Source organism: Eschscholzia californica, unplaced genomic scaffold (assembly GCF_041429995.1).
Source record: "Eschscholzia californica isolate CP2 unplaced genomic scaffold, dmEscCali1.0.p SCAF_4, whole genome shotgun sequence".
Lineage (NCBI taxonomy): Eukaryota > Viridiplantae > Streptophyta > Magnoliopsida > Ranunculales > Papaveraceae > Eschscholzia > Eschscholzia californica.
Window position 1 is genome coordinate 3588387 of NW_028238461.1, and position 18455 is coordinate 3606841.

An 18455-nucleotide genomic window follows, 5' to 3' on the forward strand; every position below is an offset into this window, starting at 1 on the left:
TGATGTTTCATTTTTCGTATGAAAGATTACTAAGCTTCACTAATGCATTTGATACCAATAGATGAAAATTTGTTGGAGTGAGATTTATTATTTTTACAATACAAAAAAAGTACAGGTTAATCTATTTTTCTCGTTTTCTCTCTCATTAAATTTTGTTTTCTCAGCTGACATCACTTTCTACAAAACACATTATTCCCTAACGATTTTGCTATTTAAGAAAGACGTGTTACTTTCAGCCGACGACCGACAACCTCTGACTGACAAGATTCACTCGAAAAAAAAAATTTCTTCTTCTCCTCCTCCTGCATCTCTATATACCCTCGCCGACGAAGGAAAGGGCCCCCCTTTGTTGCGAAATAGCAGAGGGAAGTCAAGAGAAGAAGAAGAAAGATGAAGAATAAGCAGAAGAAGATAGAAAGAGAATGGAAAAAGAAAAAAAATAGAGAAAAAAAGAAGAAAAACTATTTTTCGTCTGCCAACAATTTTTTGTCTAAGAAGTTTTGAGATGGTTTCAGATTTTTTGAGAGATAAAAAAAATGATTGATAAACACCTTAAAACATAAGGACACGGGAATCCAATCATACTTGGTCAAATTTTGTTGGACTAAGTCTTGGGTGAAGACCACATTGCTTCTAACGAGTATGGACATTGTTTATAAATATTTTTCACTATTTAATATGTTTATTTACTCTATTATTTCAAATATTTATTTATTATTTCGCATGTAAAAAATTCTTTCACTTATACTTTTCGCATGACAAGATCTTGATTGAAATTTGATAGTGAACTCTTCTCAATTAGGATCCTCGTATTATAGTCCACCCAGAAAACAACACACAAACCCATTTAAGTAAGGGTTATTTCTCAAATAACCCCCAACTTTATGACCAGCTTCCTTGCCTAGCCCCCTACTTTGTCAAAAATAGCTAGACGTCCCCTTTTTCAGATTCCGTTATATCATCGTTAACTAGTCACCACCTCTCTCATCCAACTCATCGCCTCTCTCTCTACCACCTCATCATCTTCACCGGCGAAGGTCACTGACCGATAACTTCTCCGACCAACGACCTTCAAACATAAAAAAATAATTATTTTTTATCTCCCCTCTCTCTCTCTCTAAGTACTCCGGCGAAGGGGGTTTCTCTTTGCCCGAGTCTGTCGAATAGACCATTGAAGGTCTGTTCGAGGGAAATCCGCTTCGGCGGAGTGCTTAGAGAGCGAGAGAGAGGTGTGATAAAAAAAATTATTTTTTTTTTAGAGAGAAATTTTTTTCTTTTTTATTAGTGTTTGAAAGTCGCCTGCCGGAAAAATTGTCGGGCGACGACCTTCGCCGGTGAAGATGATGAGTTGGCTAGAAGATGAGGTGGCGGAGAAAGGTGATGAGATGGAAGATAGAGAGTAATAGACATTTAACGATAAGTTAAAAAAGGGAGTCATCTGTGTATTTTTGATAAAGTAGGGGGCTAGGCAGAAAACCGGTCAAAAAGTTGGGGGTTATTAGGAAAATAACCTTTTTTAAGTAAAAATGAGATTTCAACAAAATAAAATAAAAATAAAAATGAGATAACATTCTTTTTCTTTTCCTTTCCTTTCCAAATATTATTTACTTAGGACGTGGCACCACTGCGTATTTGTTACTCCCCCGTTCTCCACTCCCGGACACAAACTCACTCCCTTTTTCTCTCTCCTAAAATTTCATTTAACGAAGAAAGCTCTCTCTCCTCTGTTTCTCTCTCTAACTTCCTTCCTATCTGGAAGAGATGAATGAAGAAGAAGTAGAACCCTCACCGCCTCAATCTTCAACAGTCAAAGACCAAATCTTTCTTCGAGTTAGAAGAGAACCATTTGAGTACGGACTTATCCCAATTCCCAAGCTCATTTTCTCCGATGGATCTGTAACCCTAGCTCCTCTTAAAGATAAGCTTCTTCAAAGAGCTGCCCCTTCATTACGTATTGATGCACTTGGAATTTCTGAAGTTCTTAATATCTCAATCGATTATGCTCATCTTGTAATCGATACTCTTACTTCTGTTCTTCCATCGGTTTCCGATCCAGTTGTGGAAACTAATCCTTCAAATGAAGTTGATTCCATCGGTGCTAACATCTATGATTTGATTATTTTTCTGTATATTCAATCTTACAAGAAACTTCTCCCTAGAATGCATAAAGATTCTGCATCTGTTGCTGATGTTTGGCCTTCAACCTCCGCATTTGATGGTTATCTTTCGGCTTTATCGCCATTGCAGGTACTTCCCAAATTTTCGTTTTTCTTTTATGTATGATGGTTATCTTTTGTTTGTCGGAAGAAGTTTTCATCTTCGTGATCTATCCTCGATATTACCAACTGAAAGGGTGAATTTTGTTTTAGAAACTAATAACCTAAAGTATGATAACCAAGGAATGAAGTTTCGGCTTAGGTGGAATTTTGGGTAGGTTGGGTAGGCATTGAAGTAGAAATATATCGGTTTCCAAATTTATTTGCTTGACAAGGCATGGAAGTAGTTAAATTTCGGTTTTCAATGGAAATTTTGATCCCATTGGTGGGCATGGAAATGAATGAAATATTTCGAAATTTAATTCCTTAATGCTAACGTCTACCCAATATACTGTTTTAATTACTGCAATCATTTAAATGCTGATTTTAACTATTGGAGATTCAGGTTTTTAAGATTCATCTGATTTTTTTTTAGTAATTATGATTAAAGATGTTCCATGGATGATTGGAAGTATCACTCTTACTTTTATTAGATTTCATGTTATTTGGGTTCATTATTCAAAAAAAAAAATGTTATTTGGGTTCCATGACATATTTCATTCCAATTAAAAACTTCAGGTGCTGTTTAGGAATTGTTCATGAAAGACGGGCTGACATTTGAAATTTTATTACGAGGCTTAGTTTGGGTTTTAGGCTCATTTAACACAATTAGAGTTTGGTCTATTTCTTGATTCTTTTTGGGTTTGGAAGGTTGGTTACTTGGCTGCATACTGATTGCACAAGCCATATGTTTGTTACCTGTTTGATATGTCATATTCGTATTTTGTTTTGCCCTCGTAATGTCTATACTTGCAACTCCAAATTTATGCTTGTATAATACTATAACCTAGAAACATATGATCTGTATATTTTCTTTTCCAACTTGGGGCAGCTATTATCTTTCCTGAGTTAATCTTATGTGAATCATGTCTCCCTCGATTTGTAGCTTGTTCGCAGCAACAGCCGTCGTTTTATGCCGTCACAATCTGATGAGGAGGCCCATCAGTTGTCATATTTGCAAAAGCACCTTGCCAATATACTTTCTCTTTTGGCTGACTCTGTTGAAGGCGAGGAAGACGAATCTCTGGTTAGTACATATTTTCCTCGTATATTTTGCTTTCTAAACTTATCTGGTGTCCTCATACTTCGATCAGGCATACTTTTGTAACTAACAAGAAGTAAACAATGACAGCAGGGGCTCCATAAGTAGACAATCTAGGCATTTTTATTTATTTTTGAACACTTTGAATGAATATTTTATTCAAGAAATGATGTGAAACAAAGATTTACACTTAATATTGATTTATAGATACATTACTTAAGCTGTTACTCTATCCAAGCCTCCCAATTATGGACAAAATCATGATAAGATATTGCGTTCTCCTTCTGAGTATTTCTCGTCCACAACCATAAGTATAGAGTCCCTTTGACGTCCTCCACCGCCACCTGCATGGATAGGTTTTCTTCCTTGAAGGTCTTGCTGTTTCTGTCCTTCCAAATTCTAGGCATTTTTATTTATTTCATGGTTTTGAACTAACTTTTTTTTTTTCAAATGAAAACAAGGGGCTGAAAGCATAGGGTTTGGCTCTGTTTACGTTTCCAACTCTAATTTGCACACGGCAGTGCTCATTGTACAAGCATACTTCTACTTAAATTGGATTTTTTGCAGTATGCTTCTTGACTATTTGTTATGAAAATTCTCTAGAAAGTATAAAATCACCTCTAGAATGCTGCAACGGGTTTCTTTCTTTTCCTCTGAGAGTTAGTTATTTCTACCTTGGAGTAATTTTCTTCTGTTTCTGTTATGCAATATGTAGAAAGATGTCACATGCCTCTTAAAGATTGATTCTGACTTGCTAATATTTGCTCATATATGCAGGTTTTGACCTTAGAAAGGTTTGAGTGCCTTGGATTTCTTATTCAGTTTGGTGAAAAGGGGTCTGATAGAATTCCGTTGAGTCAGGCCGCACCTTTTTTCGCAAATTCAGATCCTGATATGCCTGCGGTCCCTGTTCCCGCGGGGCAAGTTCATGATTGGATCCTACAAAATATAGAGGCTGCTTTGGAACAAAAAGTTTCTTCAAAAGAGAATGGTTCAACCACTGCTACTGATCAGGATGTCGCTATGGCTGATTCCGGCACAAGTTTATGCAAGGGGTTGAATGAGGGCAGGAGTCAGAGTTTCGTTGAGGGTATTTCCAAAACTTCAGTTGTAAAGCAAGCATCTGACCTTAAAGGTTCTTCTGTAAAGGTAAGCCTGTTGCCTTCATGTAGCACGTATAGAAGAGTATGGAAGGATATCATGTAATAATTAGTTTTTGTTAAATTTAGCGACTTCGTCACAACCTTTCTTCTGCTTCCAGTTTAGATTTTAGAATATGTGTACACTCTTCGAAACTGTTACTTAATATCTGATGCTTATATGATTTCTAATTCCTTTTTCTGGAGAATTTGTTAGTTCTAATTTTACCAGTTACATTTTCCTCCTGCAGGTTCTAAATTGTCAAGATTCAGTAGTTTACATATTAGCACCATTAAAATATGCTACTATTTATGGGTGTTCTGATGCAACAATAGTTCTTGGAGCAATTGGCAAAGTATGTATATATACTTGGGGATCTGTTATTTTACTTCTGAAATTCTGGTGCCAAACTTCCCTCTCCTGCAGTGTGCACATATTTCTTCTTTTGACTGGTGTGCTCATTTAAGTTGTAATTATTGTTGAAATGTTGTATTTGTATGATTAATGGATTGCATGTCTCTGAAGGCTGTACGAGTGGAGCATTGTGAGAGAGTGCAAGTGATCGTAGCAGCTAAACGAATTTCTATTGCTAATTGCCGTGAGTGTGTGTTCTTTATTGGGGTGAATCAGCGACCACTAATTCTTGGAGATAATCATAAGCTGCAGGTAACTTTTTCTGTTATTCTTTCTATAGATTTTGCCCAAATACCATCCTCGCGGTAAACCTTTTGCTGTCCTCGACATCCACAATCGTCTTTTCATCTGACAATCATGTAACAATATAACATAACTGCTGTTGGATTGGTATCACGGAAAACCTTGCCATTTTTTTTATTATAAAAAGTTCATACAAAGTTCTGGTCTTTCATGCATCAGGTGGCTCCATACAATACATTCTATTTACAGTTGGAAGAGCACATGACTCAAGTTGGTGTTGATGCAACTACCAATAAATGGAATGAACCACTTGTGTTAGGGGTGGTGGATCCACATGACTCATTATCTCATCCCGCGGGGGTCTCGGATGTTCAAGCTGAATCTGCCACTTTCCTGAACCCCGATCAGTTCACCAACTTTTTGGTATGGTCACTTCTCATATGAGTTTTGATGGTGGGGGAGTATTCATTTTATATACGGGGCAAATGCTTTTTCTCTTGTGTTTAAACTATTCAGCTGCATCACTGGTTTTATTTTGAATATGCAATACCAAAATCCTACTTTACCAAATACTCTTACCCATGGGTACCGCGTAGGCGCGTACCCGATTCCCTGTACCCGTTTTGGGTTGGTTTGAGCGTACCGGATTCTTCAGTCTCAAGTAACCAAATTTCTTTGTGAAAACCTATAAGCTCCATTTGTATGGTACTTAACTGCAAGATTTTTTATCCAACTAATTAAGATTTTAAGTTTTATGCAGTGTGTCTATTATATATGCATTACTAAATGTTTATATTATTCAGGACAATAGTCCCAATAGTTCTGAAGAGGTATACCCTTAGTGTCCCGGTTCTTAAATGGTAGCTTATCGTGTACTGGTAGCCTTACCACGTACCGGGGCGATCAGCATACCAGGCAACATTGCTTAAATCTAAATAGATGGTTGGACTTGGACCATGATTTATGGTTTCCTCTTGTTTTTTCACGAACAATGCTACTGTCCTGAGATACCTGATCATTTCAATTTAATTTGCTTTGCTGCTATTGTACAGATTCCTAACTGGTATGGAGGTGAATCGCCCCACCCAACAAAACACAACCCATTTGCATTGCCTGATGTATACATGGCATCTCAGCAAAAAAATGTAAGTCGATATGTGGACACTGGCCAGATTGTTTTATGCTTGTTACATACAAGTCAACCGGGACACTTCCCACGTATTTTTCCCTTGTAGTTGTGGTAATAAACTGAAAAGCATGATTTCTAAGTTCAAGCTGTATGGAAATAAAAGATTCTTACATATTACATATTACTAAGCACCTCTGGTTAAGATTCCTTATTTTCTTTTATCTATTTAATTTTGAGTTACAAGGGTGACATAGGGAAGTCATGCCGCTAGTAACCTAGATGACTTCCCTTGTAATATTAGAATATATGTCTAGGGTTGAATGTGTTTGATACTGTGATTCATTGTGTAATGATTCTCTGTTTTGAATCTCCTCTGTTATAACGGATAATGTTTCTCCTGCAGCGTCAGAGTTTAGAGGAGATAAAACAAGCTTTACGGGACGCTCAACTCGAAGAGAACCGAAAAAAAGAGTTGGTGGGAGCTCTTCATGTACTTTTCAAAGACTGGCTCTATGGTAAGGCTATTTGTCCTTCTACCTGTTTCGGGTTCTGCCTATTTTATCTTGTATTGTTGTTATATTGTCTCATCCCCAAGTTAGTATATATTTTCTTTCTAAGAATCACGAGATTACGAAAATTTATTTCCATTTTTATCTTGAGGTGCCTAGAAAACGTAATTGTTTTTTTTTCTTCTATCTGTGATAGTCAAAGTTACTAATTGTACACCATTTGTTTCCCTTTGTTTTCTGTTGTGCAAATCGACCTAGAAAATGTACTCTGATAAGAGCTTCCAAATATCACTTCATTGTGTTAGGTTATGCGTAAATATGTGTTAACGTCTACTGTTTTAGTTGATTTTGCGTTTGGATGGTGAAAAGGATCTTTTATCTTTTAATGTAAAAAAAAAAATGTAGGACATCAGCACACATCACCTTGGGTCATTTTCTGCTTATTGCCTCTGATAATATTTGTAATATCCATAATGAAAATTTAGAAAATAAAAAGGCGATTACTTTTTTCCCCATATGACCTGTTGATGCAGGACAATAGGAGGAAAAAAGGTAGACCTATTTGTTGAGGTCTAATCTAATTCTTAAGTCGAGAGAATAAGAAAACAGCAAAATAGAAATAGATAACTACTAGTAGTGTCGGACTAGTAGGCTATAGATCACCCTAGAGACCTTAGGCATCACAGCTAGGGAAAGCTCCAAACGTAGATAAACATCTAGAATTACATCATTAGGGTTTAGTAATAACTCTTAGAGAACTTAGGCGTCAGACATGGGCAAAACTCTTTAAAACTCTTGGCTTAAAATATGTCTAGATACATGGAAAATATGATATACATGCATACCCAGGACGTTTTCAGGCCTAGTTCTGAGAACCACCCACGGGTTGGCATCACAGCAATCCATACATTTTCCTTATAGATTAATAAGAAATAAGTAGAAGCTAATCAGAATCCATTTATTCGGGTTTATTTATTTGTGTAATATTTTTAATGGGAAGGGTGATAAGCTCGCCTATTTTGTCTCCTTTCTTTAAATGTTCCTTTTTGCCTTTCACGAGTCTCCTAATAGAGAGGATCTCGGTTTGTTGTATCATGTGCTCATTTGTTGATTTTGAACAGCTCATCATATCGTCTTTAGCCGTGTTTGATTTCACTTTCTAATGTTGTCAAAGAATTTTTACCTTATGTTGATGGGTTATTTCGTTTCTTGCTCAGAAGTAGTTTGAACTTAAAAACAAACCTATATAGATAATTTCACGTGTAAAAGAATTTGGTTAACAGAGGTGTTTTGATGGTTATTGCAGCTTCGGGGAATATCCGTCAGCTTTACTGTCTACAAGGTGACTAAGATCCAAGATCATTAGTTTCGACTAAGCACCCCTTAACGCGGTTGTACATTAAGGTTTTTGTTTTCGATCTATCTCTCTAGTTCTTAATTTTTTCTTGTTCTTTTGGGACGATTAAGAATTAGAGGATGAGTCACATCTGTGTTGCAATCATGTACCATTAGCATCAACTATGTATTATTTAGAGCAAGACTATCATGTCGGATTTGAACAGTGCAAGTAGTAGCAGTAAATGTTTATCTATGTATCAGGCTCATGCGAGTTTTTTTTTTGTTCAGAAATACAGTTTTCTCAAGAATTAATTCGAAAACTATATCACTGTAAAGTTTGATTTAAATTTGGTTTTGCAGTCACTAAACTACCAGTCTACCAATACATTTTTGTGCTCAAAAGAGCGCCATTGAAAATTTTGCTTCCCTATTTGTTGTCATGCATTTAGGTGAATTTCTGCTGCCCCATTGTGGAAGCGTTGTTGGTTGCCAGAGAGATATATAAAGATTGTTTAAGGATTATATAATGTTGATGGTAGCAAATATCGATTTTATATTTCTATTTACTTTTTTTTTTTGATGAGATATATTTCTATTTCTATTTCTATTTCTATTTACTTGGGATATATAATGTGGAATCTAACAAGTGTTGATTTTATATTTTTGATTAGTTGGAAAAAGACTATATCACATGAAAACTCGAAATTCAAGCTGGTATAGAGGCTGAACAATTAGATAAGGTTTTATGCGAGGGAAATAATGAGCACCTTCACAACAGTTGTCTGATATCCCTAATTGTAGTCCGACGATATTTTTGTGAAGAACTTAATTCAAAATTTTTTAATCAGAAAGACCGAGGAAATTGAGCTAGTTATTGTAAATTAAAAAGACAAGTTGTACCTTGCTTAGTTAAAATCGAAATATAACTTTGTTTGGCTAAGAATTTAATATTTTTTGCAACCATTTCGCAAGCTTTCACCAAAGCCAAAACTTATAAGAAGTTTTGATCAAATTTCCCAAATAATGGAATTGTTTAGAAAAGAGGTACGGAAGAAAGTCATTTTTCTAAAGGCACGAAATGACTAGTTGAACATGAGACTGCAGATTTCAAAACTGTTTTTGAATATAATCTTGTTTTGTTTAAGGGTATCAACAAAATTGACATATTGTGGTTATCCTATTTCAGAAGAACAAAACAAATGTTTGAGATTCTATTTTTTTTTATTTTACTTTTCATAAACCTAACATGAATCTGCAAAAACAGTACAACAATAGAATTTTTGTTAGTAGAAGTTACAAAAAAACAAGTTAGGCCCCAAAAGTACAATTTTGGCACCCGACCTCAAATCCTCAGCCATGTCAAATGATGAATTTTTCCAATGGAGGAAAGAAGAAGTTGTGATCCTTCAACGGCGTAAGGTTTTTGCTGTGCTCAAGAATTCGATAGTAGGAATAATGAATTGAAGATGCTAAAAACCACGAGCTCCAAATGAGGCGTGTTTTACAGTTGACTCATAAACTATTACAGAACAGAAGAAAGAAATATTACATTCGAGTACACCAAATTATCTGTCTGGTTTCTCAGAACAGCTTCCTTACATGAATCGAATGCTTAAGCATAAATGACCCAAGTTTTCTGCACAATGAAATCCAGATATTAAGCAAAGAAGCATTACTTTTGACCTATATATGCTTACTAAGCCACTGTCGCATTTTCCAGGAAACTCCCAAGGAAATAGATGTAACAGAGATTTCAAAATTGCATTCCATGGCAGATGAGTAGTTCGGATACTTCCAACATGCTATGTTTCTTAAATCTTAATCCATATAGTGGAATGCTTTTATTTCGTTACCTGACTCAGATTCTCCTGAACATATTGCTTCAACTTGGTTGCAGTCAGCCAAATACTCGCATTTAGTTATTAACTAACGAACCCTTCACAGATTGTTCCAGTTTCTAACTTGTTGGGAAGATCTGAATAATTTTTTCTGCTTGGTCTGGAAAGAAGGTTATGAAAAGATAGGCACCTGCAGATCAAACAATTAGGTTAATAGATAAGAAGTGGCCAATGCCTTGATGCGCATAGGATTATGGTCGAAAATGAGAAAATGGGACTTACAGACAAGAACTGTGCCAAGAACAGCTGAAATCTTGCCTTGGACAGTAACTAGACCAGCCTTGCCTGCATTTTGGAGCTCAGTTGTACCGACTGAATCAAATGTTCCTGCAAAACTTAATGTTCTTGTCATTTATTAGTTGCTTGTCCTTAATATCTCACTCATATCAATCTAAAATCTCTGAAATAAGAAGAACAAGTTCAACAAAGATGTCTTTGGGGTTTAGACTTTGCCTGGCTTTACTGATTGAAGTCCTGATGTTACACAAGATATGTTCTCAAACCCTGCTTTCTCTAGTTCACTAGCAGCTGCAGCAGACCTTGAATTCGAAAAGAGACGTATGTTACAGAAAAGGAAAATTAAGGCAAAATAATGACATCCGTAAAGTATGCTCCAAGATTAAAGCTAGCAATAAGAATTCAATCTTCTTAAAACCACTATTATTTTTTGTTAGATAAAAGAATCGATCTTGTTATATGACAACAATAAATTGATGGTCTGGATTCATAAATGACTAGCTTCTCCTTGGGTGAAAATTACTACAAAAAACGCTACCAAACACTCATATTTGGTCAGCATCACGTTATGAAGAAGACAGATAATAAAAGTCGAAACATACCTCATTCCTTCTTGACAGACTAGTAATAATTTACTGTTCGCAGAGAACTTGTTCTTAACAGATGTGACAAAATCCAGATTTCGCTTGGTGAATGGTATTCCGAAGAATAATCCTGAGAAGTTGTTGTGTACAGTCCTTATCACGATTGTACCTGCAATATTTCATAGCAAATTAGAAACAGTAAACCGCCTTTCAGCATGGTTTGCTAGAAAAGAAAGAGGCCAAAGTAGTCGCAACCACACTGAGGGAACATTGAGTCATAAATTACACCAGAGTGAGTGTCACTAGAGAGTAGATTTGTTGAAATTGTCAGCTGCGGAAGTTATTTGTGACCACCAGCCTCGTCGGTGTACACCTAGATTTACCCAATGAGTTGGTTTGTTGGTTTGAGTCTAAACAGAAACCAATCAAAAAAGGAAAATGCTAAGTTCACAAAAAACATTGACAAATTTTTTGCCGAAATGAGGTGGCAAGTCTCTTTTCAAAGGTTGACTGAATCGTGACTGTTAAAACATAATTCGCTCATAAAGAGAATTGTTCAGATTCAGTCAAAGTTTGAAAAGAATCTTACCAAGTCATTTTGGTAAAAATTTTGTCAAGTTTTTTTGTGAACCTAGCATCTCCCGTACAAAAAACACATTTTTTGAAATATAGATGAACCACCACAAAATTACTCATAAAGTGAGTACACATGATAAAGATTACCTACCAAGGTCATTGTCTTGGTTTTCGATAAAGAGAGGCACATGCTGACATGATTTTATATGTGCTCGTTCATATTGAGATTTATCTCGAACATCCAAAACTGCATATCCCTCTTGAGCTACGAGTTCCTTCGCCTCTTCAGCATTCACAAAATTCACTTCTGCTCTAACTTCCACACTTCTCTTCCCCAATGGTCGGTGGGTAATGGTTCCTCGGTGGTTATCCTTGAAGACCAGCCGAGATGACCTGACATCATTGCAAGACACTGAATCTATAATTTCCCAAATATATACTACTTCCTCATATATTGCAAAAAGTCGAGAGCCGGTCCAAACTATCATTTTTGTATACTTGATAGTTATATCTGTGCACACATATCTTAGAAAGTTATGCTCAGTGCTAAACTATCTAATAAACGCTTGTGCATAAGTAATCAAATATAGATCATTCGGCATTATCTCCGGTGATTGAGAATCTAAGGCCAACTTTGAGGAGCATTACTCGAGATGATTGTCACACTAACCTACAGTTGCTAGACAATGTTTCTTGTACACTGAGATTTGAGAGTCACTACTTTGCTGATAGGGAAAAATCAGTTACGGATGCGTCTCATCATGACTTGTGTGCCCTTCGATTGCAAAACTCGCTACCCCTTGTACACGCTCTTTCTTTTATTTTTTTATTTTTTTTGGAAATTGACTACGATAGTCGTTACAATGACATTGATACATCAATAAGATGTGATAAGCATGATAACCGCCAAATTTTTCTCCGACTAGGTGATGTCTGACTCGTTTGTTTTTTTCTTGAGAAATCGACTATGATCTACGTTAGTCATTACAAGGCATTGATAAATCATGAAGATGTGATAAGCACAATAACCGCCTAAGTTAAACCAATAACTAAAGAGGCCTAAAGCTCCACAACAAAGAGCCTAAAACCCGACAAACATCTACTTTATTTACTGCCTAAATTACATGGGATAAATCTTGGTGATAAACTGCTTCCAGCGAGGCTCGGGGTGTCCTACCACTACACCGGATGTTGGAATGGATGATTTTGGCTGATCTTTTTATCATTTTGAGTTGGAAAGTTCAGATTCAGAGATAGTCAGATTCAGTCAATGCCAAAAAAAAAAATACTAGCATTATTGCTTCACAATAAACAGAGAGAGTGAGAGAACTTCCCACACACACACTCTCTATCCACATAAACATAGGGATTGATGAGGTATGAACATGAATGTAGAGAGCTACTACACTGACAATAAATTCACTTCTTAAGATAGAAAGCATATGAAAGAATTGAGGGTACCTGTGTAAAGAGGAGAGGGTTGAAGAGTTGTTAGCCAAACGAGGCCTTAAAAAAACTGCCATTGAAGATGATGGACCAGCTGCTGCGTACACAGTCGCCATGACTACTTCACTCTTGGTGGAGGAACGAACCTCTTCCTCTTTCTAATTCTCTTCCTTCTTTTTCCTCTATAAGTTAGCTTATCAATGGAAATCTTTTACAATTATGAGGAATTTAAGACATCTGTGTTCCTATCAGATACTCCATTAATTATCAGATAAATTCTTGTGGGGTACGGATATGGATATTAGAATATCCAATCAAATCATTTTTTCAATATATGATTACTAGTTTTTATTTTTCAATAATTAAATAAATTTTTTTAAGTTTTTTTTTTGTTAAGATTTTTTTTAGTTATACTTAAAGTTTTTTTTAAGTGAAAGAAAAAATCTAAAATCTTTCAATTTTCTTTTGTCTCCAGCTCCGTGAGTATCTTTTAATTTGCGATACTTTATGGATAACTCTATAATGTCTTGCAACAATTTTGCAGTGTCCTTGCAACAACTTTGCGACAGATTTGCAACAACTGCTTTGTAACAGTTTTAGAGCGTCTTGCAACACCTTACAACAGTTTTGTAACGCCTCTACAATGACTTGTAACACCTTTGTAAAAATTATTAGTTTTTAACCAAACAAAATACAAATATTTGAGATTTTAACAAAAAGAAATACAAAATCTGGGGTTTTAACAAAAAAAAAAATTAATTAGTCTTGTTAACAAAAAAAAAAAAAAATTAAAATTGGGTCTTCGGCCAAATTTCCGGTCTTTCAAAACCAGTAGGCCTAGAACGGTCAAAATAAACAATATCACAAGCTTAAATTGTGAATATTGAAGTGTCTGATAAATAAATCAATTTGTGTTGTTATCAATTAGGATTTCCTCAAATTTCAAGCTTGCTCTTTCTTGTTTTATCTTCCTGAAATCTCTCAACTTCTTCAAAAATATACAAATATAAAGGGAAATTACAAAAATTGTCCCTAACTAGGTATACGAATTACAACTTCTAGACCAGGCAGCTCTCTTAATGGGTAAGCCAACCTTGGTGGCTCAGGTTAGTATTGAGCTCAGGCACATTGCTGTGGTTACAGGGTAAAAGGGACCTTATACAAGAATTAACATCATTTTGGAGCACCATTGATTGTAGAGAAGCTCGTCGTACTCTCTTCCCTATTCCCGCTTTCATCTCAATCACACTCAATGCTTGAAATTGTATGACATTTTATGAAAGAAAGGGCAGATTCTTCACTAATTTATTTCTTCCCAAGCTGAATTGTTGTTTACCGAAAAGTTGGAGCATCAATAAGACGCTATTCTTTTGGGATACATAATAAGATCTGGAAGAACCTTGTACTATGACAACAACAGTTACCCCTTCTACTCTCAACTGCAAGTCTGCAACCATAGGAAAATTTCGATCAGCCTCTAATGATCAGTAGAACCTCTTGTACTGTATTATCTAACAAAAGAAGCATATTAACGAAACATTAGTTCTCTTTCATGAGCCCAAACATATACAGCTTGAATATTATCATGCCCAAGGCACTACATAAGCGGTCGTGCCATAACTGGCAACCCATTAGTCATGTGATTTGAAAGGGGAGCGAAATTACATGTCAAACAAAAAAAGTTACAAACACAATAATTACCAAAAAAAAACGTGTATGCTGGGTATCATAAGTCCGACTTTGATGTCCCATGTTGTGAACCCACTTTAGTAGAGTGGTAACATTTGTGTCCACCTTGAAGACCAGAGTTCGAAAGGTAACGTATTTTAGAAAATAACTTTTGTGCCCGGCTTTGAGCAAGTAGAAGAGGTTTCTAACTCACACTTCATCGTTAAAAAGTGTTGTAGAAGTTGCTAAGACTTTGTGTTATTGAGCTAATTACTTACTATTTACAATAACAAAATCAATTTTCAGTTCAAATAGAGAAATATACCTCTAGAGGACTCCAGCAAGGGCTGTGAAATTTGCTTAAAGATCTTTCCAGGCATGAACTGCTGTAGCATCAAACTACGTGTGTTCCCCAACTTGTGAGGCAACTAGGCAAGCGAAAAAATATATTACGAACCCGTCAACTTACACAATGCCCTGAAATGTGATGAAAGGTATTCATGGAACTAATTTGGATTTGAAGTTCAAATCAACTTCAACAACCGATAAAATGTAGGCATCCTTGGTTGATTAGGTCATGCATCTGGCATCAGCTCAGGCTCGCCATCAATTTGTAATTCCTAAAAGATCTTTGCTTTCCATTTTTACCAATAATCTTTACAAGAACACACTCCATTTCTAAAATGGTGAAACCTAAGGCGGTCTCTGACTATAATTTCCCTGTCATAAACCTTAGAGATTAACTTAGTAGCCTGGTGGCAATCGCCACAAACACGCAAATTCTTCACAATTCTGATTGACGTTCCTTGTGCTGTATTGATCAACCCAAATGCGATGGCCAACTTCTCGCTATGAATTGATAGAGCGGTTTCCTTATCTTCCTCATCATTGATATCAAGTAAAACTTCTCCTACTTCTGGCACATACCCGACAATCTTCAGTCTAGTCATCATTTCATCCAAGAACGAGTATATCTGCTTTGTCTGTGGGTGGGATCGATCCCCCACAAGGAATTGATGGAAGATCCCATTTATTTCAATGGATGTGCAACCAGGGGTTTTCTTTTCACCATTTATGACAATTTCATCCCTAATAACTTTTGCTTCATTCCATCTTCCTGATGAGGAATACATGTTTGCTAGTAGTACATTACAACCCACGTTTTTAGGATCCAATTCTCGAATAATGTTTCCTACTCTTTCACCCTTTTCAGTATCTTTATGTTTTCGACATGCTCCAAGCAACGCGCCCCAGATGATAGTATCTGGAGGGACTGGCATGGTCAATATGATCTCCTCTGCTTCTTTCAAGAGCCCAGACCGACCAAGGAGGTCAACCATACACCCATAATGTTCTATCTCTGGTTCAACACCATAAGAACTCATCATTGATTTAAAATGCTTTCTTCCCTCCTCTACCAAGTTTCCATGGCTGCAAGCGTTCAACAAGGAAATAAATGTAACCTTGTTTGGAGTTATATTTGTCAAAATCATATTTTCGAAAAGATTAACTGCTTCTGTGGAACACCCATTCATGGCAAAGCCACCAAGCAAAGCATTCCAAGGAAATATGGTCTGTTTAAGACTGTTTTCATGGTAGAAGACTTCGGATGCAAACTCAATCTCCCCACACTTCGAATACATATCAATTAGACTTGCAAGTAACTGTTCATTCATCTTGATCTTAGCTTTGTGTATGTAAGCATGGATCCATCTTCCTTGATGCAATGCTGCCAAATTAGCACAGGCTGAAAGAGCACTCACCAGAGTATAAGCATTTGGTTCAGGACCTCTAACCAGCATCTCACGAAAAAGCTCGATAGACTCAATGAAGCAACCCACCTAAACACAAGTACTGAAAATCTCAAGGAGGTTTCTACAAAATCAAGTACTAGCAAAAAACATATCTTGTTTACTTGAAAATCAACTAAAAAACTAATGAATCATATTCCTCGGTACCTGTACGTAACCCGCAATCACCGCACTCCAAGAAACGACATCTCGTTCAGGCATCTCATCGAACAACTCAGTAGCTTTGTCCATATCGTCCGAACCAACATACCCACTAATCATCGAATTCCAAGAATATAAATCTGGGTCGGGAATCCGATCAAACACTCTCCTTGCAACATCAATCAAACCCCAACCCGAGTACATCTTGATCATTTTGTTAGCAACAAATAGATTACTTTCAAACCCAAGTTTGATAGTCAGTGTAAGAACTTGTTCGCATTCGGAAACACAAGAACTAGCCTTAAAGATGAAAACAAGAGTGTATTGGTTAGGAAGAAGAGCTAAATAACGAAGCATTGATCGAAAGATTAAAAGGGCATTGTGAGAGGAATGGGGTGAGGATGCATGAGCTTTGATGATAGAGTTATAAGTAAAGAGATCAGGTGAAGGAATTTGATCAAATACTTGATGGGCATAAGAGAGAAACCCTAAGTTTGGTAGTGTTAATAGTTGTATGAGCTTAGTTGCAGGAATTGGGTGTTTGATAAAACCAGTTATTATCATTTTAGCATGGGTTTGCTTGATTTGATCAATGGACTTGCAGGTATCAAGAACTGCTAGCAGTTTGTCATGTAACGGTTTTAAGGGTTTTCTAGTAACCGTTGCAAGTGTAGAATAAGAACGTTTCATTTTCCTTTACGAGAAAGCACTTGGGAGTTGTCCACTCCCAATAAATAAGTGGTATCTATCCCCACGAGAATTTCTGGAGAAACTGACAGTCGGTACTCTAAAATTTGGATTGACACATTAGACTTTTACGAATCATTGTTAAAAATATCGCCTGGAGCCAATATAAATTATGATGCCATATATCCTCTCGCATTTGTACCGGAAGCAAACCTCATTATTTTAGTTTAGAGTCCATCACCTTTCAACAAAAGAAAAATGGAATGCGCTTAGCTTGAATAGTATAACATTTGTTTTGTGGGTAATGCTTATTTATTTTTCACATTTTTGTATGCGATTATTTCTTTTTAATGTATATTACCGATTGGAGTCCCAAACCACAACCGATCATAATTCTTTCAAAATCTCGATTACTAAATAAGGTTGGAGGAAATATAGAAGATAGACTAATTAATACTACATGTTCCTGAAATGACCCAAGAAATAAATCTAGGAATAGTTAAATACTGAATTAGAAGAGTACTCTTATTACATTGTAAATAGTTGACCTAAACATACTAATTACTCTCCGCATTATTTCCTAAATGGCCTGAGATTTGCTCTTGTCTTAAACCCCCATATCACCTGCATAAAATGGCAAAGATTCAGAACTAATAATGTTTTAAAATTAGCAGTATTCAACCAAAAGAGGAGTTTACATGGTTCAAAATTAGCAGTGCATTTAGCAGGAAGTTCCATGGCCATATTGCGATCGACTCCAGAAATCGGAGGACCATTAACGAGGACGCAGAGACAAGCTCGGCCAAGCATGCGGACAGAATTGCAACATGCTTCACTTGGTGGTATTGGACTGAATGGTGTCACAGCAGGCCTACATGGTATGAGCTGAATGAGTGATGAGAAGAAAGTGTTACTGCAACCTTGACCTTCTACTCTCACAGCTACCACTCCTACCAATATCACTACTAAACAGACAACCAATACTGGCTTACTACCACTTCCTACCTTCATTTTCAACTCTAATAAACTAACCTACCAACCTCTTTCTTTGATTTCTGTTTACTTAATATCTTGCAGCTTATTTTATACATCGATCTTTGTTAGATCAAGGTTTTTATATATAAAATGTTCAGAGAGAGAGAGACTGTCATGAACTGTTCACTCCCATTCTACCTACAAGTCTAGCCGATTAATCATGCAGTGGCAATGTTACAACAGTTTAGTAACTGATTTCTTAGAAGAAGAAAGCAGTAGGCGTGGCCGCATGGGTTAGTTGA

General features: G+C 36.3%; 4 protein-coding genes across 5 annotated transcripts; 1 reads left to right on the forward strand and 3 right to left on the reverse strand.

Moving 5' to 3' along the window:
* Positions 1-1561: 1561 nt before the first annotated feature.
* LOC147541653 (uncharacterized) lies at positions 1562-8477 on the forward strand. Its single transcript, XM_086673608.1, has 9 exons — positions 1562-2247; positions 3202-3342; positions 4135-4506; positions 4748-4852; positions 5023-5163; positions 5374-5577; positions 6207-6299; positions 6687-6798; positions 8099-8477. The coding sequence occupies exons 1-9, from the start codon at positions 1762-1764 to the stop codon at positions 8140-8142; spliced, it is 1698 nt and encodes a 565-aa protein (XP_086529734.1). The 5' UTR covers positions 1562-1761; the 3' UTR covers positions 8143-8477.
* A 1092-nt stretch (positions 8478-9569) lies between these two features.
* Positions 9570-13211, reverse strand: LOC147541654 (Rhodanese/Cell cycle control phosphatase superfamily protein). The gene is made up of 7 exons (XM_086673616.1): positions 12887-13211; positions 11577-11818; positions 10868-11018; positions 10482-10567; positions 10251-10355; positions 9984-10158; positions 9570-9766 (listed from the first exon to the last, which is right to left on the reverse strand). Exons 1-6 carry the CDS (start codon positions 12985-12987, stop codon positions 10088-10090), a joined length of 756 nt encoding a protein of 251 aa, XP_086529742.1. The 5' UTR covers positions 12988-13211; the 3' UTR covers positions 9570-9766; positions 9984-10087.
* A 553-nt stretch (positions 13212-13764) lies between these two features.
* On the reverse strand, positions 13765-17496 carry LOC147541655 (pentatricopeptide repeat-containing protein At5g66520-like). 2 transcript variants are annotated; one of them, XM_086673609.1, is made up of 3 exons: positions 16498-17496; positions 14865-16380; positions 13765-14318 (listed from the first exon to the last, which is right to left on the reverse strand). In XM_086673609.1, exons 1-2 carry the CDS (start codon positions 17179-17181, stop codon positions 15184-15186), a joined length of 1881 nt encoding a protein of 626 aa, XP_086529735.1. In that variant the 5' UTR covers positions 17182-17496; the 3' UTR covers positions 13765-14318; positions 14865-15183. The 2 variants fall into 2 exon arrangements, with proteins under 2 accessions (XP_086529735.1, XP_086529736.1); XM_086673610.1 differs by having other exon boundaries at positions 13765-14382; positions 16498-17442.
* A 67-nt stretch (positions 17497-17563) lies between these two features.
* LOC147541656 (Bifunctional inhibitor/lipid-transfer protein/seed storage 2S albumin superfamily protein) lies at positions 17564-18261 on the reverse strand. The gene is made up of 2 exons (XM_086673617.1): positions 17877-18261; positions 17564-17802 (listed from the first exon to the last, which is right to left on the reverse strand). Exons 1-2 carry the CDS (start codon positions 18187-18189, stop codon positions 17786-17788), a joined length of 330 nt encoding a protein of 109 aa, XP_086529743.1. The 5' UTR covers positions 18190-18261; the 3' UTR covers positions 17564-17785.
* Between the last annotated feature and the right edge of the window lie 194 nt (positions 18262-18455).